At 54.8% G+C, this 27715-nt stretch overlaps 1 protein-coding gene and 1 long non-coding RNA gene across 2 annotated transcripts in view; both read right to left on the minus strand.

The window, feature by feature from the left end:
• Window positions 1-26105, minus strand: part of LOC116957006 (protein-glutamine gamma-glutamyltransferase K-like) — a 45187-nt gene extending 19082 nt beyond the window's left edge. Inside the window, exons 1-7 of the mRNA XM_076055092.1 lie at window positions 26069-26105; window positions 23076-23194; window positions 18225-18332; window positions 16486-16660; window positions 5940-6078; window positions 3997-4100; window positions 1113-1201 (exon numbers count right to left, since the gene is read on the minus strand). Of these exons, the coding sequence (XP_075911207.1) occupies window positions 1113-1201; window positions 3997-4100; window positions 5940-6078; window positions 16486-16660; window positions 18225-18332; window positions 23076-23180 (720 nt within the window). The 5' untranslated portion in view covers window positions 23181-23194; window positions 26069-26105. The remainder of the gene's footprint in view (window positions 1-1112; window positions 1202-3996; window positions 4101-5939; window positions 6079-16485; window positions 16661-18224; window positions 18333-23075; window positions 23195-26068) is intronic.
• LOC142906700 (uncharacterized) lies at window positions 7733-15839 on the minus strand. Its single transcript, XR_012930461.1, has 3 exons — window positions 15560-15839; window positions 8988-9042; window positions 7733-8742 (listed from the first exon to the last, which is right to left on the minus strand). It is a non-coding gene; the product is annotated as an uncharacterized LOC142906700 (long non-coding RNA).
• Window positions 26106-27715: the final 1610 nt, after the last annotated feature.

The following is a 27715-nucleotide window of genomic DNA, read 5'->3' on the forward strand; positions in this document are numbered from 1 at the left end:
CCATAAACCACCACCGCCACAATCACCGTAGCCACCATACACCACCACCCCAATCACCGTAGTCACCATAAACCACCGCCACAATCACCACCGCGCTAGTCAGAAGATCCGGTCGCTGTTCACCTGGACGCCACCGCCACAATCACCGCAGCCACCATAAACCACCACCACCACCACAATCACCGTAGCCACCATACACCACCACCACCACAATCACCATAGCCACCATAAACCACCACCACCATCACCATAGCCACCATACACCACCACCGCCACAATCACCGTAGCCACCATAAACCACCACCGCCACAATCACTGTAGTCACCATACACCACCACCGCCACAATCACCGCAGCCACCATACACCACCACCACCGCCACAATCACCGTAGTCACCATACACCACCGCCACAATCACCACCGCGCTAGTCAGTAGGTCCGGTAGCTGTACACCCGGACACCACCGCCACAATCACCGTAGTCACCATACACCACCACCACCACCACAATCACCGCAGCCACCATAAACCACCACCGCCACAATCACCGCAGCCACCATACACCACCACCACAATCACCATAGCCACCATAAACCACCACCACCACAATCACCACCGCGCTAGTCAGAAGGTCCGGTAGCTGTACACCCGGACACGATCACAATCACCGTAACCACCACCACGATCACCATAAGCACCACCACCACAATCAACATAACCCACCACCACCACGATCACCATAACCACCACCACAACCATTGCCACAATGGTGTTGGTGATGGCGTTGTTGGTGATGTTAATGGTGGTAATGGTGATGTTGATGGTGTTGATGTTGGTGATGGTGATGTTGGTGATGTTGGTGATGTTGGTGATGGTGATGTTGGTGATGTTGGTGATGTTGGTGATGGTAATATTGGTGATGTTGGTGATGGTGATGTTGATGGTGGTGATGTTGGTGATGTTGGTGATGTTGATGATGGTGATGTTGGTGATGGTGATGTTGATGGTGGTGATGTTGGTGATGTTGATGTTGGTGATGATGATGATGTTGGTGATGGTGATGTTGGTGATGGTGATGTTGGTGATGTTGGTGATGTTGGTGATGTCTCTGACCTCCGCGAAGACGAAGGGAGTGTCGTGCGTCAGGTAGACGAGGCCATTCCGCACCGCTGCCACGGACGCGGGACCACAGCAAAACACGCCTGGCACAACCACAACAACAACAACAACTATTACAACCACAACCACAACAACCACCACAACTATTACAACCACCACAACAACTATTACAACAACCACCACCACAACAACTATTACAACAACCACCACCACAACAACTATTACAACCACCGCCATCACAACAACCACCACAACTATTACAACCACCGCCATCACAACAACAACAACCACAACAATTAGAACCACCGTCATCACAACAACAACCACAACAACCACCACCACCACAACTATTACAACCACCGCCATCACAACAACAACAACCACAACAATTAGAACCACCGTCATCACAACCACAACAACAATTACTACCACCGCCATCACCACAACAACCACCACAACTATTACAACCACCGCCATCACAACAACAACCACAACAATTAGAACCACCGTCATCACAACAACAACCACAACAACCACCACCACCACAACTATTACAACCACCGCCATCACAACAACAACAACCACAACAATTAGAACCACCGTCATCACAACCACAACAACAATTACTACCACCGCCATCACCACAACAACCACCACAACTATTACAACCACCGCCATCACAACAACAACCACAACAATTAGAACCACCGTCATCACAACAACAACCACAACAACCACCACCACAACTATTACAACCACCGCCATCACAACAACAACAACCACAACAATTAGAACCACCGTCATCACAACAACAACCACAACAACAATTACAACCACCGCCATCACCACAACAACCACCACAACTATTACAACCACCGCCATCACAACAACAACAACCACAACAATTAGAACCACCGTCATCACAACAACAACCACAACAACCACCACCACCACAACTATTACAACCACCGCCATCACAACAACAACCACAACAATTAGAACCACCGTCATCACAACCACAACAACAATTACTACCACCGCCATCACCACAACAACCACCACAACTATTACAACCACCGCCATCACAACAACAACCACAACAATTAGAACCACCGTCATCACAACAACAGCCACAACAACCACCACCACAACTATTACAACCACCGCCATCACAACAACAACAACCACAACAATTAGAACCACCGTCATCACAACAACAACCACAACAACAATTACAACCACCGCCATCACCACAACAACCACCACAACTATTACAACCACCGCCATCACAACAACAACCACAACAATTAGAACCACCGTCATCACAACAACAACCACAACAACAATTACAACCACCGCCATCACCACAACAACCACCACAACTATTACAACCACCGCCATCACAACAACAACCACAACAATTAGAACCACCGTCATCACCACAACATCCACAACAACAATTACAACCACCGCCATCACCACAACAACCACAACAACAATTAGAACCACCACCATTACAACCACAACAACATTTATAACCAAAGCTAGAACCATCACAACAACAACAACCACTGCCACAACGTGTTTTTGTTGTTGGTGGTGTTAATGGTGATGGTGGTTGTTGTCTTGTGGTTGTTGTTGGTGGTGGTGGTAGTGGTGATGTTGGTGGTAGTGGTGGTGTTGATAATAGTGGTGGTTGTTGTTGGTGGTATTGTTGGTGGTGTTGGTTGTTGGTGGTGGTGTTAGTATCGATAATGGTTGTTGGTGGTGGTTTCTGGTGGTGGTTGTTGTTGGTTGTTGTCATGTTGTTGTTGGTGGTGGTGGTAGGTGGTGGTGTTGGTAATGGTGGTGGTTGTTTTTGGTGGTATTGTTGGTGGTGGTGTTGGTTGTGTTGGTGGCGTTAGTATCGATAATGGTTGTTGTTGGTGGTGGTTGTTGATTGTGGTGGTTCTTGGTGGTTCTTGGTGGTTGTTGTTGGTGGTTGTGGTGGTTCTTGATGGTGTTGGTGGTTGTTGTTGTTGGTGGTGGTTTTTGGTGGTGGTGGTTGTTGTTGGTGGTGGTTTTTGGTGGCAGTTGTTGTAATTGTTGTTGGTTTTTGGTGGTGGTTGTTGTTGGTGGTGGTTTTTGGTGGTGGTGGTTGTTGTTGGTGGTTTTTGGTGGTGGTTGTGCTCTTGTTGTTGGTTTTTGGTGGTGGTTGTTGTTGTTGGTGGTGGTTTTTGGTGGTGGTTGTTGTTGTTGGTGGTTTTTGGTGGCGGTTGTTGTACTTGTTGTTGGTTTTTGGTGGTGGTTGTTGTTGTTGGTGGTGGTTTTTGGTGGTGGTTGTTGTTGGTGGTGGTCTTTGGTGGTGGTTGTTGTTGGTGGTGGTTTTTGGTTGTTGTTGGTTGTTGTTGTTGTGGGTTGGTGGTTGTTGTTGTTGGTGGTTGTTGTTGTTGTTTTTGGTGGTGGTATGTGGTTGTTGTTGTTTGTTGGTGGTGGTTGTTGTTGTTTGTTGGTGGTGGTTGTTGTTGGTTGGTGGTTGGTGTTGATTGTTGTTGTTTGTTGATTGTTGTTGTTGTTGATTGTTGTTGTTGGTTGTTGTTGTTGATTGTTGTTGTTTGTTGATTGTTGTTGTTGTTGATTGTTGTTGTTGTTGTTGGTTGTTGTCGTTGGTTGTTGTTGGTTGGTGGTTGGTGTTGATTGTTGTTGGTTGTTGTTGTTGTTGGTTGTTGTTGGTTGGTGGTTGGTGTTGATTGTTGTTGTTTGTTGGTTGTTGTTGTTGTTGGTTGTTGTTGGTTGGTGGTTGGTGTTGATTGTTGTTGATTGTTGTTGTTGTTATTGTTGTTGATTGTTGTTGTTGATTGTTGTTGTTGATTGTTGTTGTTGTTGTTGTTGTCCACACCGGAGCTCGTCTCCTGCGGCGTGGCGTCCACGGCCTGCCAGCCACCGAGGCCCTCAGGGAGGTCTGGCCTCGTCATCCAGCAGTCGTTCCACACGTGGAAGTTCCTACGGCAACAACGACAACAACAATGACATCGCTGTTGGAACGAGGGCACGGGAACGAGGTCGACGGAACGAGGTCACCGGAACGAGGTCACCGGAAAGAGGTTAACAGAACGAGGTCAACGGAACGAGGTCAATGGAACGAGGTTAACAGAACGAGGGCACGGGAACGAGGTCGACAGAACGAGGTCAACGGAACGAGGTTAACAGAACGAGGTCAACGGAACGAGGTCAACGGAACGAGGTTAACAGAACGAGGTCAACGGAACGAGGTTAACAGAACGAGGTCAATGGAACGAGGTTAACAGAACGAGGTCAACGGAACGAGGTTAACAGAACGAGGTCAACGGAACGAGGTTAACAGAACGAGGGCACGGGAACGAGGTCGACAGAACGAGGTCAACGGAACGAGGTTAACAGAACGAGGTCAACGGAACGAGGTTAACAGAACGAGGTCAACGGAACGAGGTCAACGGAACGAGGTTAACAGAACGAGGTCAACGGAACGAGGTTAACAGAACGAGGTCAATGGAACGAGGTCAACGGAACGAGGTCAACGGAACGAGGTTAACAGAACGAGGTCAACGGAACGAGGTTAACGGAACGAGGTTAACGGAACGAGGTTAACGGAACAAGGTTAACAGAACGAGGTCAACAGAACGAGGTCAACGGAACGAGGTTAACAGAACGAGGTCAACGGAACGAGGTTAACAGAACGAGGTCAATGGAACGAGGTTAACAGAACGAGGTCAACGGAACGAGGTTAACAGAACGAGGTCAACGGAACGAGGTCAACGGAACGAGGTTAACAGAACGAGGTCAACGGAACGAGGTTAACAGAACGAGGTCAACGGAACGAGGTTAACAGAACGAGGTCAACGGAACGAAGTCAACGGAACGAGGTCAACGGAACGAGGTCAACGGAACGAGGTTAACAGAACGAGGTCAACGGAACGAGGTTAACAGAACGAGGTCAACGGAACGAGGTCAACGGAACGAGGTTAACAGAACGAGGTTAACAGAACGAGGTCAACGGAACGAGGTTAACAGAACGAGGTCAACGGAACGAGGTTAACAGAACGAGGTTAACAGAACGAGGTCAACGGAACGAGGTTAACAGAACGAGGTCAACGGAACGAGGTTAACAGAACGAGGTCAACGGAACGAGGTTAACAGAACGAGGTTAACAGAACGAGGTCAACGGAACGAGGTTAACAGAACGAGGTCAACGGAACGAGGTTAACAGAACGAGGTTAACAGAACGAGGTCAACGGAACGAGGTTAACAGAACGAGGTTAACAGAACGAGGTCAACGGAACGAGGTCAACGGAACGAGGTCACCGGAACGAGGTTAACGGAACGAGGTCAACGCCTCCTCCCCCCCCTCCTCTCCCCCTCCCCCCTCCACCGCCCCCTCCCCCCTTCTCCCCCCTCCTCCGCCCCCACCCCCCTCCTCCCCACACTCCTCCCCCCCTCCTACCCCTTCCTCCCCCCCTCCCCCCTCTTCTGCACCCCCCCACCCCCCTCCTCCCCCCCACCCCCACCCCCCTCCCCCCCCACCCCCCTCCTCCCCCCCACCCCCCTCCTCCCCCCCACCCCCCTCCTCCCCCCACCCCCCTCCTCCCCCCCACCCCCACCCCCCTCCCCCCCACCCCCCTCCTCCTCCACAACTCCCCCCCCTCCCCCCCCACCCCCCTCCTCCCCCCCACCCCCCTCCTCCTCGCCAACTCCCCCCCCCCACCCCCCTCCTCCCCCCCTCCTCCCCCCCTCCCCCCACCCCCCTCCCCCCCACCCCCCACCCCCACCCCCCCCCACCCCCCACCCCCCCCCTCCCCCCCCCACCAGACAGAGTCGGTGTTGAGCTCTGCGATTGGCTGCAGGTCGTCGTCGAGGTAGACGTCAGTGGTGAGGCTGGTGTCGGTGTCGTGGGCAGACGCAAAGTTGGTGACGCTGCGCGTGGGGATGCCCACACTCCGCAGGACTGAGAGCCACAACAACAACAACAACAACAACAACAACCACAACAACAAAGTTGGTGACGCTGCGCGTGGGGATGCCCACACTCCGCAGGACTGAGAGCCACAACAACAACAACAACAACAACAACAACCACAACAACAAAGTTGGTGACGCTGCGCGTGGGGATGCCCACACTCCGCAGGACTGAGAGCCACAACAACCACAACAACCACAACAACAACAACAACAACAACAACAAAGTTGGTGACGCTGCGCGTGGGGATGCCCACACTCCGCAGGACTGAGAGCCACAACAACAACAACCACAACAACAACAACAACCACAACAACAACACTGTCACACTCACACACTTACACACACACAACAACAAAGTTGGTGACGCTGCGCGTGGGGATGCCCACACTCCGCAGGACTGAGAGCCACAACAACAACAACAACCACGACAACAACAACAACAACACTGTCACACTCACACACTGTCACACACACACACTTACACACACACACAACAACAACAAAGTTGGTGACGCTGCGCGTGGGGATGCCCACACTCCGCAGGACTGAGAGCCACAACAACAACAACCACAACAACAACAACAACACTGTCACACTTACACACACTTACACACACTCACACACACACAACAACAAAGTTGGTGACGCTGCGCGTGGGGATGCCCACACTCCGCAGGACTGAGAGCCACAACAACCACAACACTGTTACACTCACACACTGTCACACTTACACACACAACAACAACAAAGTTGGTGACGCTGCGCGTGGGGATGCCCACACTCCGCAGGACTGAGAGCCACAACAACAACAACAACCACGACAACAACAACAACAACACTGTCACACTCACACACTGTCACACACACACACTTACACACACACACAACAACAACAAAGTTGGTGACGCTGCGCGTGGGGATGCCCACACTCCGCAGGACTGAGAGCCACAACAACAACAACCACAACAACAACAACAACACTGTCACACTTACACACACTTACACACACTCACACACACACAACAACAAAGTTGGTGACGCTGCGCGTGGGGATGCCCACACTCCGCAGGACTGAGAGCCACAACAACCACAACACTGTTACACTCACACACTGTCACACTTACACACACAACAACAACAAAGTTGGTGACGCTGCGCGTGGGGATGCCCACACTCCGCAGGACTGAGAGCCACAACAACAACCACAACAACCACAACAACCACAACAACAACAACAACAAAGTTGGTGACGCTGCGCGTGGGGATGCCCACACTCCGCAGGACTGAGAGCCACAACAACAACAACCACAACAACCACAACAACAACAACAACAAAGTTGGTGACGCTGCGCGTGGGGATGCCCAAACTCCGCAGGACTGAGAGCCACAACAACAACAACAACAACACTGTCACACACACACTCTTACACACACTTACACACACACAACAACAAAGTTGGTGACGCTGCGCGTGGGGATGCCCACACTCCGCAGGACTGAGAGCCACAACAACAACAACCACAACCACAACACACTGTCACACTCACACACACACACACTTACACACACAACAACAACAAAGTTGGTGACGCTGCGCGTGGGGATGCCCACACTCCGCAGGACTGAGAGCCACAACAACAACAACAACACACTGTCACACTCACACACACAACAACAACAACACTGTCACACTCACACACTGTCACACTTACACACACACAACAACAAAGTTGGTGACGCTGCGCGTGGGGATGCCCACACTCCGCAGGACTGAGAGCCACAACAACCACAACAACAACCACAACAACAACACTGTCACACACACACACTTACACACACTTACACACACACAACAACAAAGTTGGTGACGCTGCGCGTGGGGATGCCCACACTCCGCAGGACTGAGAGCCACAACAACAACCACAACAACAACAACACTGTCACACTCACACACTCTTACACACACTTACACACACTTACACACACACACACAAACACACACTTACACACACACAACAACAACACACTGTCACACTCACACACACACAAACACACACACACTGTCACACACTGTCACACAAACACACAAACACACACAACAACAACAACCACGACAACAACAACAACACTGTCACACTCACACACAAACACACACACTGTCACTTACACACACACAACAACAAAGTTGGTGACGCTGCGCGTGGGGATGCCCAAACTCCGCAGGACTGAGAGCCACAACAACAACCACGACAACAACCACAACAACAACAACACACTGTCACACACACACACACTGTCACACAAACACACAAACACACACAACAACAACAACCACGACAACAACAACAACAACACTGTCACACTCACACACAAACACACACACTGTCACTTACACACACAACAACAACAAAGTTGGTGACGCTGCGCGTGGGGATGCCCACACTCCGCAGGACTGAGAGCCACAACAACAACAACAACCACAACCACGACAACAACACACTGTCACACACACACTTACACACACACACTGTCACACTCACACACTGTCACACACACACACAACAACAACAAAGTTGGTGACGCTGCGCGTGGGGATGCCCACACTCCGCAGGACTGAGAGCCACAACAACAACCACAACAACAACAACACTGTCACACTCACACACTCTTACACACACTTACACACACTTACACACACACACACAAACACACACTTACACACACACAACAACAACACACTGTCACACTCACACACACACAAACACACACACACTGTCACACTCACACACTGTCACACAAACACACAAACACACACAACAACAACAACCACGACAACAACAACAACAACACTGTCACACTCACACACAAACACACACACTGTCACACACACACACACAACAACAACAAAGTTGGTGACGCTGCGCGTGGGGATGCCCACACTCCGCAGGACTGAGAGCCACAACAACAACCACGACAACAACCACAACGACAACAACAACAACACTGTCACACTCACACACACACAACAACAACAACCACGACAACAACAACAACCACAACAACAACAACCACGACAACAACAACACTGTCACACTCACACACTTACACACACACACACAACAACAACAACACACTGTCACACTCACACACACACACAACAACAACAACCACAACAACCACAACAACCACAACAACAACAACACACTGTCACACTCACACACACACAAACACACACACACAACAACAACAACAACACACTGTCACACTCACACACACACAACAACAACACACTGTCACACTCACACACACACAAACACACACACAAACACACACACAAACACACACAACAACAACACACTGTCACACTCACACACTTACACACACACACACACAACAACAACACACTGTCACACTCACACACTTACACACACACACAACAACAACAACACACTGTCACACTCACACACTTACACACACTTACACACACACTCACACACAACAACAACCACAACAACAACGACAACAACAACAACACACTGTCACACTCACACACTTACACACACACACAACAACAACGACAACCACGACAACAACAACCACACACTGTCACACTCACACACTTACACACACACACAACAACAACAACCACGACAACAACAACCACACACTGTCACACTCACACACACACAACAACAACAACCACGACAACAACACACTGTCACACTCACACACTTACACACACACACAACAACAACGACAACCACGACAACAACAACCACACACTGTCACACTCACACACTTACACACACACACACAACAACAACAACCACGACAACAACAACCACACACTGTCACACTCACACACACACAACAACAACAACCACGACAACAACAACAACACACTGTCACACTCACACACTTACACACACACACAACAACAACAACAACCACGACAACAACAACCACACACTGTCACACTCACACACACACAACAACAACAACCACGACAACAACAACCACACACTGTCACACTCACACACACACAACAACAACAACCACGACAACAACAACCACACACTGTCACACTCACACACACACAACAACAACAACCACGACAACAACAACAACACACTGTCACACTCACACACTTACACACACACACAACAACAACAACAACCACGACAACAACAACCACACACTGTCACACTCACACACACACAACAACAACAACCACGACAACAACAACAACACACTGTCACACTCACACACTTACACACACACACAACAACAACAACAACCACGACAACAACAACCACACACTGTCACACTCACACACACACAACAACAACAACCACGACAACAACAACACACTGTCACACTCACACACTTACACACACACACAACAACAACAACCACGACAACAACACACTGTCACACTCACACACTTACACACAAACACACACACAAACACACACAACAACAACAACCACGACAAGCCACGTGGCGTCAACACACTTACACACTCACACACACTCACTTACACACACTTACACACACACTTACACTTACACACACACAGTTACACACTTACACTTACACAATCACATTCACACACACTTACACACACTCACACACACGACAACAACAACAACACACTGTCACACTCACACACTTACACACACTTACACATACACACTGTCACACTTACACACACTGTCACACTCACACACAAACACACACACACAAACACACACAACAACAACAACAACCACGACAACCACAACACACTGTCACACTCACACACACACACAAACACACACACACAACAACAACAACACACTGTCACACTCACACACACAAACACAAACACACACACAAACACACACACACAACAACAACAACCGCCATTCACCACTAAGTGGCGGTGACGTCACCACGACGCTTGTGCCAGGCTATGTGCACCCTGAGGCCACGTGAAGTGTCGAACGCTCGCTGGCAGGAGGTCACGGGGCAGACCCAGGTGCCACGGGTCGACTGACTGAGATGACTGGCTGATGCACCACCTGTGCCCGCTACTGTGCCAACCTGCTGTGCTTTAGCCACCCGGCGCTCCGCTCGTTGTTGTGAGCGTCGCTCCTCCGCCCTCCGTTGTTGTTGGAGGGCGACTGCCTCCAACTGCCCAGTAGCGTCCTTCACGAGCCTCCTCCACAGAGGCCGATCTTGACACCGCTGGTACCAGTCATCGGCTAGTCCACTCAGCTCCACGTCCTCCTGTACCACATCACTCCATCTCTTCTCTAGCCCGTGCCGCGCCCGCTTAGCCCCCTCGATCCGGCCGAACAAAAGCTGTTTCGGCATGCGGTGGCTGGGCATGCGGGCTACATGACCCAGCCATCGCAGCCTTGCCCGCCGGAGGAGCTCACCGATGGGACCCTGCCCAGATCTTTCAAGGATTTGTGAGCTCCTCACACAATCCAGCCTGGTTAAACCCAGGATGGATCGTAGGCAGGCCAGCCTAAATGTTTCGAACTGGCGAAGATGTTCCATTAGGGGGGTCCACGTTTCGCAAGCGTAGAGAAGGGAGGGAATGACCGTGGCCGAGAAGACCTGAAGCTTAGTGCGGAGCGACAGACCAGGTAGCTTCCACACAGCGTTACGCAACCGATGAAAATATATTGTCGCTCGACTGATTCGGAGTGAGACCTCTGCTGTTAAACTGGAGCCGGTCATAAGCACACTGCCCAGGTATGGGAAACTCTCCACTCTCTCCACAACTGCCCCATCACCAATTAATAGTTGTTGGGGTGGAGTGCCCGATGGTACAAAATACCCAGGCAGGTGCTTAGTTTTGGTGGGGCTGATGGTAAGGCCCCACCTCTTGGTGGCACGCTCCAGTCTCAGCAGCAGCGTCTCCAACTCCTCCTCTGAGTGAGCAGCAATTACCAGATCATCGGCATACATAACGTGGTTGAGCAAGAGAGAGCCGTCCCTTGACCGCACCCGGGCATCGATCGTCCTCCCATTGTGTCTGTACCAGATGGAGATTCCTCCGGTACAGCTATTGAAGGCTTCCTGAACTACGTGGTCAAAATAGATGTTAAATAATGTGGGAGCCAGAGGGAATGGCTCCGACTCCCGGCCACGTAGTTTCACCCGGGCCCGCTCACCATCATGAAGGTCCTTAATGATCGTGAGCAGAGGATCAGGGACTCCGAAAGCACAAAGAACAACCCAGAGCCCAGGGCCTACTGATGGTATCATAGGCCTTGACCAGGTCAATAAAGCAGAGATGTAGGTCTTGTTGGAATTCCCTACACCTCTGCTGTAGCAAACGGACAGAAAATATGGCATCTGTGCAGGACCGCCATTTCCTGAAACCACATTGGGGCTCCGCAAGCCTCTCCTCAGCGTGCCTGGCAAGGTGATGTTGAATAATCCTTGCCAGGACCTTTCCCGGCACACTGAGGAGTGAGATGCCCCTGTAGTTGTTACAGTCTGTGCGGTCCCCCTTCTTGAAGAGGGGGACCACCAGGGCATCCTTCCAATCCTGCGGAACCCGTCCAGTGGTCCAGACTGTTGTTATGATGTCATGTAGGGCAGTCTGTGCACAAACGCCACCCTCCCTCAGCATTTCGCTTGGGAGATCATCTCTGCCCGGTGCCACATAATTACACACTCACATACACGCGCTTACACACATTCACATACACACACACTCACATACACACACACTCACATACTCACATACACACACTCACATACACACACTCACATACACACACTCACATACAAAGACAAAGATCCCCCGTGTAGCCTTAACAGACTGTAGGGGCAAGTGCTGTTAGCGAGCACAAAGACAAAGACAAAGATCCCCCGTGTAGCCTTAACAGACTGTAGGGGCAAGTGCCTTTAGCAAGCACCTATGAACGCTGCTAACGGCACACGAGGGGGTGGGTGGCCAGCACCACGCCCGGCCGCCTTTGTCTCCCTAGTGGCGATGTTTACTACACACCGCACCAGGTATTCATTTGAGGCCGAGTCGACCTAGGGGACGCCAAGAACCGGTTCAGAAAATCGTCACTGGTGGTGTTGGCCGTGAGCGGGAATCGAACCCGTGTCGCCGGGTTCGTAGCGCAGCGTGGCGCTAACCGCTGCACCACCGCTCCCCACTTGCCCCTCCAGCCCCCACGCACGCGCGAGGCTACCTGGGGCGGCTTTGTCTCAGCGGTGGCCCCCACCCCTGCCCCGACTGACCGCTGGTGGTGACCCCGCTGAAGACCCAGCACGTGCCCCAGCACTGGCCCCAGCACTTGCCCCAGCACTTGCCCCAGCACTGGCCCCAGCACGTGCCCCCTAGACTGACCGCTGGTGGTGACCCCGCTGAAGACCCAGCACGTGCCCCAGCACTTGCCCCAGCACGTGCCCCCTAGACTGACCGCTGGTGGTGACCCCGCTGAAGACCCAGCACGTGCCCCAGCACTTGCCCCAGCACTTGCCCCAGACTGACCGCTCGTGGTGACCCCGCTAAAGACCCAGCACGTGCCCCAGCACTTGCCCCAGCACGTGCCCCAGCCCCCCAGACTGACCGCTGGTGGTGACCCCGCTGAAGACCCAGCACGTGCCCCAGCACTTGCCCCAGCACTTGCCCCAGCACTTGCCCCAGACTGACCGCTCGTGGTGACCCCGCTAAAGACCCAGCACTTGCCCCAGCACTTGCCCCAGCCCCAGACTGACCGCTGGTGGTGACCCCGCTGAAGACCCAGCACTTGCCCCAGCACTTGCCCCAGCACGTGCCCCTGCCCTGACTGACCGGTGGTGGTGACCCCGCTAAAGACCCAGCACGTGCCCCAGCAGTTGCCCCAGCACTTGCCCCAGCACTTGCCCCAGCACTTGCCCCAGCACTTGCCCCAGCACGTGCCCCCCTAGACTGACCGGTGGTGGTGACCCCGCTGAAGACCCAGCACTTGCCCCAGCACGTGCCCCTGCCCTGACTGACCCGTGGTGGTGACCCCGCTGAAGACCCAGCACGTGCCCCCTGCCCCCCAGACTGACCGGTGGTGGTGACCCCGCTAAAGACCCAGCACGTGCCCCAGCACGTGCCCCAGCACTTGCCCCAGCACGTGCCCCCTAGACTGACCGCTCGTGGTGACCCCGCTGAAGACCAAGCACGTGCCCCTGCCCAGACTGACCCGTGGTGGTGACCCCGCTGAAGACCCAGCACGTGCCCCCCAGCACTTGCCCCAGCACGTGCCCCTGCCCCCCTGACTGACCCGTGGTGGTGACCCCGCTGAAGACCCAGCACTGCCCCCTAGACTGACCGGTGGTGGTGACCCCGCTGAAGACCAAGCACGTGCCCCTGCCCAGACTGACCCGTGGTGGTGACCCCGCTGAAGACCCAGCACGTGCCCCCCAGCACTTGCCCCAGCACGTGCCCCTGCCCCCCTGACTGACCCGTGGTGGTGACCCCGCTGAAGACCCAGCACTGCCCCCTAGACTGACCGGTGGTGGTGACCTCGCTGAAGACCCAGCACGTGCCCCAGCACTTGCCCCAGCACGTGCCCCCCAGACTGACCCGTGGTGGTGACCCCGCTGAAGACCCAGCACTTGCCCCCTGCCCCCTAGACTGACCCGTGGTGGTGACCCCGCTGAAGACCCAGCACTTGCCCCAGCACTTGCCCCAGCACGTGCCCCCCTGACTGACCCGTGGTGGTGACCCCGCTGAAGACCCAGGACGTGCCCCAGCACTTGCCCCAGCACCTGCCCCCTGCCCCCCAGACTGACCCGTGGTGGTGACCCCGCTGAAGACCCAGCACTTGCCCCCTAGACTGACCGGTGGTGGTGACCCCGCTGAAGACCCAGCACGTGCCCCAGCACGTGCCCCAGCACTTGCCCCCCAGACTGACCGCTGGTGGTGACCCCGCTGAAGACCCAGCACGTGCCCCAGCACTTGCCCCAGCACGTGCCCCAGCACTTGCCCCCTAGACTGACCCGTGGTGGTGACCCCGCTAAAGACCCAGCACCTGCCCCAGCACTTGCCCCAGCACTTGCCCCAGTACTTGCCCCCCCCTAGACTGACCGGTGGTGGTGACCCCGCTGAAGACCCAGCACTTGCCCCAGCACTTGCCCCAGCACGTGCCCCCTAGACTGACCCGTGGTGGTGACCCCGCTGAAGACCCAGCACTGCCCGTAGCGAACGGGCGATCGCGAGCGTGCAAACTGCTGTAGGATGTCCACGCTGAAGACCCAGCACGTGCCCCAGCACTTGCCCCAGCACGTGCCCCCTGCCCTCTAGACTGACCGGTGGTGGTGACCCCGCTGAAGACCCAGCACGTGCCCAGCACTTGCCCCAGCACTTGCCCCAGCACTTGCCCCAGCACGTGCCCCCTAGACTGACCCGTGGTGGTGACCCCGCTGAAGACCCAGCACGTGCCCCAGCACTTGCCCCAGCACGTGCCCCCAGACTGACCCGTGGTGGTGACCCCGCTGAAGACCCAGCACTGCCCGTAGCGAACGGGCGATCGCGAGCGTGCAAACTGCTGCAGGATGTCCACGCTGAAGACCCAGCACTTGCCCCAGCACTTGCCCCAGCACGTGCCCCCCTAGACTGACCCGTGGTGGTGACCCCGCTGAAGACCCAGCACTGCCCGTAGCGAACGGGCGATCGCGAGCGTGCAAACTGCTGCAGGATGTCCACGCTGAAGACCCAGCACTTGCCCCAGCACTTGCCCCAGCACGTGCCCCCCTAGACTGACCCGTGGTGGTGACCCCGCTGAAGACCCAGCACTGCCCGTAGCGAACGGGCGATCGCGAGCGTGCAAACTGCTGCAGGATGTCCACGCTGAAGACCCAGCACGTGCCCCAGCACTTGCCCCAGCACTTGCCCCCCTAGACTGACCCGTGGTGGTGACCCCGCTGAAGACCCAGCACTGCCCGTAGCGAACGGGCGATCGCGAGCGTGCAAACTGCTGCAGGATGTCCACGCTGAAGACCCAGCACGTGCCCCAGCACTTGCCCCAGCACTTGCCCCCCTAGACTGACCCGTGGTGGTGACCCCGCTGAAGACCCAGCACGTGCCCCAGCACGTGCCCCCTGCCCCCCTAGACTGACCCGTGGTGGTGACCCCGCTGAAGACCCAGCACTGCCCGTAGCGAACGGGCGATCGCGAGCGTGCAAACTGCTGCAGGATGTCCACGCTGAAGACCCAGCACGTGCCCCAGCACTTGCCCCAGCACGTGCCCCCCTGACTGACCCGTGGTGGTGACCCCGCTGAAGACCCAGCACTGCCCGTAGCGAACGGGCGATCGCGAGCGTGCAAACTGCTGCAGGATGTCCACGCTGAAGACCCAGCACGTGCCCCAGCACTTGCCCCAGCACGTGCCCCCCTAGACTGACCCGTGGTGGTGACCCCGCTGAAGACCCAGCACTGCCCGTAGCGAACGGGCGATCGCGAGCGTGCAAACTGCTGCAGGATGTCCACGCTGCCGTTCCACGCCGTAGGAGCGGTGCCCCCGCCATAGTCGCCAGACCAGTTGCCCTCCAGCACGCCGTCGTCATCCAGAGAGTTCACCTGGGGGGCGGGGGGGGGTGGGGGTGGTGGGGGAGGGAGGGAAGGAGGAGGGGGGGAGGAGGGTGGAGGGTGGAGGAGGGAGGGGGAGGGTGGAGGGAGGGAGGGTGGAGGGAGGGAGGGGGTGGGAGGGGGAGGAGGAGGGAGGGAGAGGGAGGGGTGGGAGGGGGAGGGATGGAGGAGGGGGAGGGAGGGAGGGGGTGGGAGGGAGGGGGAGGGAGGGGGAGGGAGGAGAGGGAGGGGGAGGGTGGGAGGGGGAGGTAGAGGGAGGAGAGGGAGGAGTGGGAGGGGGAGGGATGGAGGGAGGAGGAGGTGGGAGGGAGGGAGGGAGGGAGGAGGGGGAGGGAGGGAGGAGGGGGAGGAGGGGGAGGGAGGGGGAGGAGGAGGGGGAGGGAGGGGGTGGGAGGGAGGGAGGGGGAGGGAGGGGGAGGGAGGGGGTGGGAGGGAGGGTGGGAGGGGGTGGGAGGGAGGGGGTGGGAGGGGGTGGGAGGAGAGGGAGGAGGGGGAGGAGGAGGGAGGGAGAGGGAGGGGTAGGAGGGGGAGGGATGGAGGAGGGGGTGGGAGGGGTGGGAGGGGTGGGAGGGGGTGGGAGGGGATGGGAGGAGGTGGGAGGGAGGGAGGGGGAGGGAGGGGGAGGGAGGTGGAGGGAGGAGAGGGAGGGGGAGGGTGGGAGGGGGAGGTAGAGGGAGGAGAGGGAGGAGGGGGAGGGAGAGGGAGGGGTGGGAGGGGGAGGGATGGAGGGAGGAGGAGGTGGGAGGGAGGGAGGGAGGGAGGAGGGGGGAGGGAGGGAGGAGGGGGAGGAGGGGGAGGGAGGGGGAGGAGGAGGGGGAGGGAGGGGGTGGGAGGGAGGGAGGGGGAGGGAGGGGGAGGGAGGGGGTGGGAGGGAGGGTGGGAGGGGGTGGGAGGGAGGGGGTGGGAGGGGGTGGGAGGAGAGGGAGGAGGGGGAGGAGGAGGGAGGGAGAGGGAGGGGTAGGAGGGGGAGGGATGGAGGAGGGGGTGGGAGGGGTGGGAGGGGTGGAGGGGGTGGGAGGGGATGGGAGGAGGTGGGAGGGAGGGAGGGAGGAGGGGAGGAGGGGGAGGGAGGGGGAGGGAGGGAGGGGGTGGGAGGGGGTGGGAGGGAGGGGAGCTTTCGTGAGGCGAGTTTTGGGGGTAGATGGAAGGGCTACCGAGTCTGACAGGGGAGGTGGGCGTCAGTGTAGTGTGGTTGTAGTGTGGTGTGGTGTAGTGTGGTGTGGTGTAGTGTGGTGTAGTGTGGTGTAGTGTGGTGTAGTGTAGTGTGGTGTAGTGTGGTGTAGTGTGGTGTGGTGTGGTGTAGTGTGGTGTGGTGTAGTGTGGTGTGGTGTAGTGTGGTGTGGTGTAGTGTGGTGTAGTGTGGTGTGGTGTAGTGTGGTGTGGTGTAGTGTGGTGTTGTGTGGTGTAGTGTGGTGTAGTGTGGTGGTATAGTGTGGTGTAGTGTGGTGTAGTGTGGTGTAGTGTGGTGTGGTGTAGTGTGGTGTGGTGTAGTGTGGTGTGGTGTAGTGTGGTGTAGTGTGGTGTGGTGTAGTGTGGTGTTGTGTGGTGTACTCACCATGGCGGAGACAATCCGCACGACTTTAACGGGGCAGCCCCTCCCAGCCAGGGGCAGAGACGCGCGGTCCATGATCATCACACTCGCCTCTAACACGTCCTTCTCAAACTGAGACACAGAGACAGAGACACAGAGACACGGTCCATGATCATCACACTCGCCTCTAACACGTCCTTCTCAAACTGAGACACAGAGACACAGAGACACAGAGACACAGAGACACGGAGACACAGAGACACAGAGACACGGAGACACGGTCCATGATCATCACACTCGCCTCTAACACGTCCTTCTCAAACTGAGACACAGAGACACAGAGACACGGAGACACAGAGACACAGAGACACGGAGACACGGTCCATGATCATCACACTCGCCTCTAACACGTCCTTCTCAAACTGAGACACAGAGACACAGAGACACAGAGACACGGAGACACAGAGACACAGAGACACGGAGACACGGTCCATGATCATCACAATCGCCTCTAACACGTCCTTCTCAAACTGAGACACGGAGACACAGAGACACACAGACACGGAGACACAGAGATACAGAGACACGGAGACACAGAGACACGGTCCATGATCATCACACTCGCCTCTAACACGTCCTTCTCAAACTGAGACACGGAGACACAGAGACACGGTCCATGATCATCACACTCGCCTCTAACACGTCCTTCTAAAACTGAGACACAGAGACACGGAGACACAGAGACACAGAGACACGGTCCATGATCATCACACTCGCCTCTAACACGTCCTTCTCAAACTGAGACACAGAGACACAGAGACACGGAGACACAGAGACACAGAGACACGGAGACACGGTCCATGATCATCACACTCGCCTCTAACACGTCCTTCTCAAACTGAGACACAGAGACACAGAGACACGGAGACACAGAGACACAGAGACACGGAGACACGGTCCATGATCATCACACTCGCCTCTAACACGTCCTTCTCAAACTGAGACACAGAGACACAGAGACACAGAGACACGGAGACACAGAGACACAGAGACACGGAGACACTGTCCATGATCATCACAATCGCCTCTAACACGTCCTTCTCAAACTGAGACACGGAGACACAGAGACACACAGACACGGAGACACAGAGATACAGAGACACGGAGACACAGAGACACGGTCCATGATCATCACACTCGCCTCTAACACGTCCTTCTCAAACTGAGACACGGAGACACAGAGACACGGTCCATGATCATCACACTCGCCTCTAACACGTCCTTCTAAAACTGAGACACAGAGACACGGAGACACAGAGACACAGAGACACGGTCCATGATCATCACACTCGCCTCTAACACGTCCTTCTCAAACTGAGACACGGAGACACGGAGACACAGAGACACGGAGACACGGTCCATGATCATCACACTCGCCTCTAACATGTCCTTCTCAAACTGAGACACGGAGACACGGAGACACGGAGACACAGAGACACAGAGACACAGAGACACGGTCCATGATCATAACACTCGCCTCTAACACGTCCTTCTCAAACTGAGACACGGAGACACGGAGACACGGAGACACGGAGACACAGAGACACGGTCCATGATCATCACACTCGCCTCTAACACGTCCTTCTCAAACTGAGACACGGAGACACGGAGACACAGAGACACAGAGACACGGTCCATGATCATCACACTCGCCTCTAATACGTCCTTCTCAAACTGAGACACAGAGACACGGAGACACGGAGACACAGAGACACGGAGACACGGTCCATGATCATCACACTCGCCTCTAACACGTCCTTCTCAAACTGAGACACGGAGACACGGAGACACAGAGACACGGAGACACGGCCTATGATCATCACACTCGCCTCTAACACGTCCTTCTCAAACTGAGACACAGAGACACAGAGACACAGAGACACGGTCCATGATCATCACACTCGCCTCTAACACGTCCTTCTCAAACTGAGACACGGAGACACAGAGACAGAGACACAGAGACACGGTCCATGATCATCACACTCGCCTCTAACACGTCCTTCTCAAACTGAGACACAGAGACACAGAGACAGAGACACAGAGACACGGTCCATGATCATCACACTCGCCTCTAACACGTCCTTCTCAAACTGAGACACAGAGACACAGAGACACAGAGACACGGAGACACAGAGACACAGAGACACAGAGACACAGAGACACGGAGACACGGTCCATGATCATCACACTCGCCTCTAACACGTCCTTCTCAAACTGAGACACAGAGACACAGAGACACGGAGACACAGAGACACAGAGACACGGTACATGATCATCACACTCGCCTCTAACACGTCCTTCTCAAACTGAGACACAGAGACACGGAGACACAGAGACACAGAGACACGGAGACACGGTACATGATCATCACACTCGCCTCTATCACGTCCTTCTCAAACTGAGACACGGAGACACAGAGACACGGAGACACAGAGACACAGAGACACGGTCCATGATCATCACACTCGCCTCTAACACGTCCTTCTAAAACTGAGACACGGAGACACGGAGACACAGAGACACAGAGACACGGTCCATGATCATCACACTCGCCTCTAACACGTCCTTCTCAAACTGAGACACAGAGACACAGAGACACGGAGACACGGAGACACAGAGACACAGAGACACGGAGAGACAGAGACACAGAGACACAGAGACACAGAGACACGATCCATGATCATCACACTCGCCTCTAACACGTCCTTCTCAAACTGAGACACAGAGACACAGAGACACAGAGACACGGAGACACAGAGACACAGAGACACAGAGACACAGAGACACGGAGACACGGTCCATGATCATCACACTCGCCTCTAACACGTCCTTCTCAAACTGAGACACAGAGACACAGAGACACGGAGACACAGAGACACAGAGACACGGTACATGATCATCACACTCGCCTCTAACACGTCCTTCTCAAACTGAGACACGGAGACACAGAGACACGGAGACACAGAGACACAGAGACACGGTCCATGATCATCACACTCGCCTCTATCACGTCCTTCTCAAACTGAGACACGGAGACACAGAGACACGGAGACACAGAGACACAGAGACACGGTCCATGATCATCACACTCGCCTCTAACACGTCCTTCTAAAACTGAGACACGGAGACACGGAGACACAGAGACACAGAGACACGGTCCATGATCATCACACTCGCCTCTAACACGTCCTTCTCAAACTGAGACACAGAGACACAGAGACACGGAGACACGGAGACACAGAGACACGGAGACACGGTCCATGATCATCACACTCGCCTCTAACACGTCCTTCTCAAACTGAGACACGGAGACACGGAGACACAGAGACACAGAGACACAGAGACACAGAGACACGGAGACACAGAGACACGGTTCATGATCATCACACTCGCCTCTAACACGTCCTTCTCAAACTGAGACACAGAGACACAGAGACACGGTCCATGATCATCACACTCGCCTCTAACACGTCCTTCTCAAACTGAGACACGGAGACACGGAGATACGGAGACACAGAGACACAGAGACACGGAGACACAGAGACACGGTCCATGATCATCACACTCGCCTCTAACACGTCCTTCTCAAACTGAGACACGGAGACACAGAGACACAGAGACACGGAGACACGGAGACACGGTTCATGATCATCACACTCGCCTCTAACACGTCCTTCTCAAACTGAGACACAGAGACACAGAGACACGGGGACACAGAGACACAGAGACACGGAGACACGGTCCATGATCATCACACTCGCCTCTAACACGTCCTTCTCAAACTGAGACACAGAGACACAAAGACACGGAGACACGGAGATACAGAGACACGGAGACACGGGGACACTGAGCCCATGATCATCATACACACGCAGGTGGAGACAGATGGAGAGAGTCAGGTGTGGATTGCCAGCTGTAGATTGCCAGGTGTGGATGGACAGGTGTAGATGGACAGGTGTAGATGCACAGGTGCGGATGTACAGGTGTGGATGGACAGGTGTGGATGGACAGGTGTATATGGACAGGTGTAGATGGACAGGTGTGGATGGACAGGTGTAGATAGACAGGTGTGCATGGACAGGTGTAGATTGCCAGGTGTAGATTTACAGCTGTAGATGGACAGGTGTAGATGGACAGGTGTAGATGGACAGGTGTCGATGGACAGGTGTGGATGGACAGGTGTAGATTGCCAGATGTAAATGGACAGGTGTAGATGTACAGCTGTAGATGGACAGGTGTAGATGGACAGGTGTAGATGGACAGGTGTAGATGGACAGGTGTAGATTGCCAGGTGTGGATTGCCAGGTGTAGATAGACAGGTGTAGATGGACAGGTGTAGATGGAGATGTGTAGATGGACAGGTGTAGATGGACAGATGTAGATGGACAGGTGTGGATGGACAGGTGTAGATGGACAGGTGTAGATGGAGATGTGTAGATGGACAGGTGTAAATGGACAGGTGTAGATGGACAGGTGTGGATGGACCGGTGTAGATGGACAGGTGTAGATGTACAGCTGTAGATGGACAGGTGTAGATTGCCAGGTGTAGATGGACAGGTGTAGATGGACAGGTGTAGATGGACAGGTGTAGATTGCAAGGTGTGGATTGCCAGGTGTAGATGGAGAGGTGTAGATGGACAGGTGTAGATGTACAGATGTAGATGGACAGGTGTAGATGGACAGGTGTAGATTGCAAGGTGTGGATTGCCAGGTGTAGATGGAGAGGTGTGGATTGCCAGGTGTAGATTGCCAGGTGTGGATGGACAGGTGTAGATGGACAGGTGTAGATGGACAGGTGTGGGGTGGGGGCCCCACCTGTCCGTAGTTCCAGGGACGTGATCCAATCTGCTGCTCCGTGCCGTAGTAGATCCGCCCGGTGTCGGCCAGCACATACTCCCTCCGCCACGCCTCCACCTCCATGAACACCGCGTCCTCTAGTGGGGGTGGGGCAGGGGGGCACGGGGGGCACGGGGGGGCACGGGGGGGCGACGGGGGGGGCACGGGAGGAGGTAGAGGGGGGAAGGGGGGAGGGGACGGGGGCATGGGGGTGGGAGGGGACTCTCTCTGAGTTTGACCAGGACACCAGGCTTTGAAGATGATGGAGATGTCTCTGTGTGTCTCTGTGTGTCTCTGTGTGTCTCTGTGGGTCTTTGTGTATCTCTGTGTGTCTCTGTGTGTCTCTGTGGGTCTCTGTGGGTCTCTGTGGGTCTCTGTGGGTCTCTGTGGGTCTCTGTGGGTCTCTGCGTGTCTCTGTGTGTTTCTGTGGGTCTTTGTGTATCTCTGTGTGTCTCTGTGTGTCTCTGTGGGTCTCTGTGGGTCTCTGTGGGTCTCTGTGGGTCTCTGTGGGTCTCTGTGGGTCTCTGTGGGTCTCTGTGTGTCTCTTTGTGTCTCTGTGTGTCTCTGTGGGTCTCTGTGTGTCTCACCGGGACGCCACGCGTTCAAGATGATGTAGATGTCTCTTTTGTCTCTGTGTATCTCTGTGTGTCTCTGTGTGTCTCTGTGGGTCTGTGTGGGTCTGTGTGTCTCTGTGTGTCTCTGTGGGTCTTTGTGGATCTCCATGTGTCTCTGTGGTTCTCTGTGGGTCTCTGTGGGTCTCTATGGGTCTCTATGGGTCTCTGTGGGTCTCTGTGGGTCTCTGTGGGTTTCTGTGGGTCTCTGTGGGTCTCTGTGGGGTCTCTGTGGGTCTCTGTGGGTCTCTGTGGGTCTCTGTGAGTCTGACCGGGAAATCAGGCGTTGAAGATGATGTAGGTGTCTCTGTGTGTCTCTGTGTGTCTCTGTGTGTCTCTGTGTGTCTCCCTGGGTCTCTGTGTGTCTCTGTGGGTCTTTGTGTATCTGTGTGTCTCTGTGTGTCTCTGTGGGTCTATGTGGGTCTCTGTGGGTCTCTGTGTGTCTCTGTGTGTCTCTGTGGGTCTCTGTGAGTCTCTTGTGCGTCTCTGTGGGTCTTTGTGTATCTCTGTGTGTCTCTGTGGGTCTCTGTGGGTCTCTGTGGGTCTCTGTGTGTCTCTGTGTGTCTCCGTGGGTCTCTGTGGGTCTCTGTGGGTCTCTGTGGGTCTCTGTGTGTCTCTGTGGGTCTCTGTGAGTCTCTGTGAGTCTCTGTGAGTCTCTGTGCGTCTTTGTGCATCTCTGTGTATCTCTGTGTGTCTCTGTGGGTCTTTGTGTATCTCTGTGTGTCTCTGTGTGTCTCTGTGGGTCTCTGTGGGTCTCTGTGGGTCTCTGTGTGTCTCTGTGGGTCTCTGTGGGTCTCTGTGAGTCTCTGTGCGTCTCTGTGGGTCTTTGTGTATCTCTGTGTGTCTCTGTGTGTCTCTGTGGGTCTCTGTGGGTCTCTGTGGGTCTCCGTGGGTCTCCGTGGGTCTCTGTGTGTCTCTGTGGGTCTCTGTGGGTCTCTATGGGTCTCTATGGGTCTCTATAAGTCTCTATGCGTCTCTGTGGGTCTCTGTGGGTCTCTGTAGGTCTCTGTGAGTCTGACCGGGAAACCAGGCGTTGAAGATGATGTAGGTGTCTCTGTGTGTCTCTGTGTGTCTCTGTGGGTCTCTGTGGGTCTCTGTGTGTCTCTGTGTGTCACTGTGGGTCTCTGTGGGTCTCTGTGTGTCTCCGTGGGTCTCTGTGTGTCTCTATGTGTCTCTGTGGGTCTTTGTGTATCTCTGTGTGTCTCTGTGTGTCTCTGTAGGTCTCTGTGGGTCTCTGTGGGTCTCTGTGGGTCTCTGTGTGTCTCTGTGGGTCTCCGTGGGTCTCACCGGGACACCTGGCATTGAAGATGATGTAGATGTCTCTGTGTGTCTCTGTGTGTCTCTGTGGGTCTGTGTGGGTCTTCGTGGATCTCCATGTGTCTCTGTGGTTCTCTGTGGGTCTCTGTGGGTCTCTATGCGTCTCTGTGGGTCTCTGTGGGTCTCTGTGGTTCTCTGTGGGTCTCTGTGAGTCTGACTGGGAAACCAGGCGTTGAAGATGATGTAGGTGTCTCTGTGTGTCTCTGTGTGTCTCTGTGTGTTTCTATGTGTCTCTGTGGTTCTCTGTGGGTCTCTGTGTGTCTCTGTGTGTCTTTGTGTGTCTCTGTGTGTCTCTGTGTGTCTCTGTGTGTCACTGTGGGTCTCTGTGTGTCTCTGTGTGTCTTTGTGTGTCTCAGTGTGTCTCTGTGTGTCTCTGTGTGTCTCTTTATGTCTCTGTGTGTCTCTGTGTGTCTCTGTGTGTCTCAGTGTGTCTCTGTGTGTCTCCGTGTGTCTCCGTGTGCCTCACCGGGACACCAGGTGTTGAAGATGATGTAGATGTCTCTGTGTGTCTCTATGTGTCTCTGTGTGTCTCTCTGTGTCTCTGTGTGTCTCTGTGTGTCTCTGTGTGTCTCTGTGGGTCTCTGTGTGTCTCCGTGTGCCTCACCGGGACACCAGGTGTTGAAGATGATGTAGATGTCTCTGTGTGTCTCTATGTGTCTCTGTGTGTCTCTCTGTGTCTCTGTGTGTCTCTGTGTGTCTCTGTGTGTCTCTGTGGGTCTCTGTGTGTCTCCGTGTGCCTCACCGGGACACCAGGCGTTGAAGATGATGTAGATGTCTCTGTGTGTCTCTGTGTGTCTCTGCGTGTCTCCGTATGCCACTGTGGGTCTCTTTGTGTCTCTGTGTGTCTCTGTGTGTCTCCGTATGTCTCTGTGTGTCTCTGTCTCCGCGTGTCTCCGCGTGTCTCCGTGCGTCTCCGTGTGCCTCACCGGGACACCATGCGTTGAAGATTATGTAGATGTCTCTGTGTGTCTCTGTGTGTCTCTGTGTGTCTCTTTGTGTCTCCGTGTGTCTCCGTGTGTCTCCGTGTGCCTCCGTGTGCCTCACCGGGACACCATGCGTTGAAGATGATGTAGATGTCTCTGTGGGTCTCTGTGGGTCTCTGTGTGTCACTGTGGGTCTCTGTGTGTCACTGTGTGTCTCTGTGTGTCTCTGTGTGTCTCCGCGTGTCTCCGCGCGCCTCCGTGCGCCTCACCGGGACACCAGGCGTTGAAGATGATGTAGATGTCTCTGTGTGTCTCTCTGTGTCTCCGTGTGTCTCTGTGTGTCTCTATGGGTGTCTCTGTGGGTCTCTGTGGGTCTCCGCGTGTCTCCGTGTGTCTCCGTGTGCCTCCGTACACCTCACTGGGACACCAGGTGTTGAAGATGATGTAGATGTCACTGTGTGTCTCTATGTGTCTCTGTGTGTCTCTCTGTGTCTCCGTGTGTCTCTGTGTGTCTCTATGGGTGTCTCTGTGGGTCTCTGTGGGTCTCCGCGTGTCTCCGTGTGTCTCCGTGTGCCTCCGTACACCTCACTGGGACACCAGGTGTTGAAGATGATGTAGATGTCACTGTGTGTCTCTATGTGTCTCTGTGTGTCTCTCTGTGTCTCCGCGTGTCTCCGTGTGTCTCCGCGTGCCTCCGTGCGCCTCACCGGGACACCATGCGTTGAAGATGATGTAGATGTCTCTGTGTGTCTCTGTGTGTCTCTGTGTGTCTCTCTGTGTCTCTGCGTGTCTCTGTGTGTCTCTGTGTGTCTCTGTGTGTCTCTGTGTGTCTCCGCGTGTCTCCGTGTGCCTCCGTGTGTCTCTGTGTGTCTCCGTGTGCCTCACCAGGACACCATGCGTTGAAGATGATGTAGATGTCTCTGTGTGTCTCTCTGTGTCTCTGTGTGTCTCTGTGGGTCTCTGTGTCTCTGTGTGTCTCTGCGTGTCTCCGTGTGCCTCACCAGGACACCATGCGTTGAAGATGATGTAGATGTCTCTGTGTGTCTCTGTGTGTCTCTGTGTGTCTCTCTGTGTCTCTGCGTGTCTCTGTGTGTCTCTGTGTGTCTCTGTGTGTCTCTGTGTGTCTCTGTGTGTCTCCGCGTGTCTCCGCGTGTCTCTGTGTGTCTCTGTGTGTCTCTGTATATCTCTGTGTGTCTCCGCGTGTCTCTGCGTGTCTCTGTGTGTCTCTCTGTGTCTCCGTGTGTCTCTGTGTGTCTCTATGGGTGTCTCTGTGGGTCTCTGTGGGTCTCCGCGTGTCTCCGTGTGTCTCCGTGTGCCTCCGTACACCTCACTGGGACACCAGGTGTTGAAGATGATGTAGATGTCACTGTGTGTCTCTGTGGGTCTCTGTGTGTCTCTGTGTGTCTCCGCGTGTCTCCGTGCGTCTCTGTGTGCCTCACCGGGACACCATGCGTTGAAGATGATGTAGATGTCTCTGTGTGTCTCTCTGTGTCTCCGTGTGTCTCCGCGTGTCTCCGCGCGTCTCCGCGCGCCTCCGCGCGCCTCACCGGGACACCAGGCGTTGAAGATGATGTAGATGTCTCTGTGTGTCTCTGTGGGTCTCTGTGTGTCTCTGTGGGTCTCTGTGGGTCTCTGTGTGTCTCTGTGTGTCTCTGTGGGTCTCTGTGGGTCTCTGTGGGTCTCTGTGGGTCTCTGTGTGTCTCTGTGTGTCTCCGTGTGTCTCTGTGGGTCTCTGTGGGTCTCTGTGTGTCTCTGTGTGTCTCCGTGT

This window comes from Petromyzon marinus, chromosome 69, assembly GCF_048934315.1.
Source record: "Petromyzon marinus isolate PM22_M1 ecotype Great Lakes invasive population chromosome 69, UKy_Petmar_22M1.pri1.0, whole genome shotgun sequence".
NCBI lineage: Eukaryota > Metazoa > Chordata > Hyperoartia > Petromyzontiformes > Petromyzontidae > Petromyzon > Petromyzon marinus.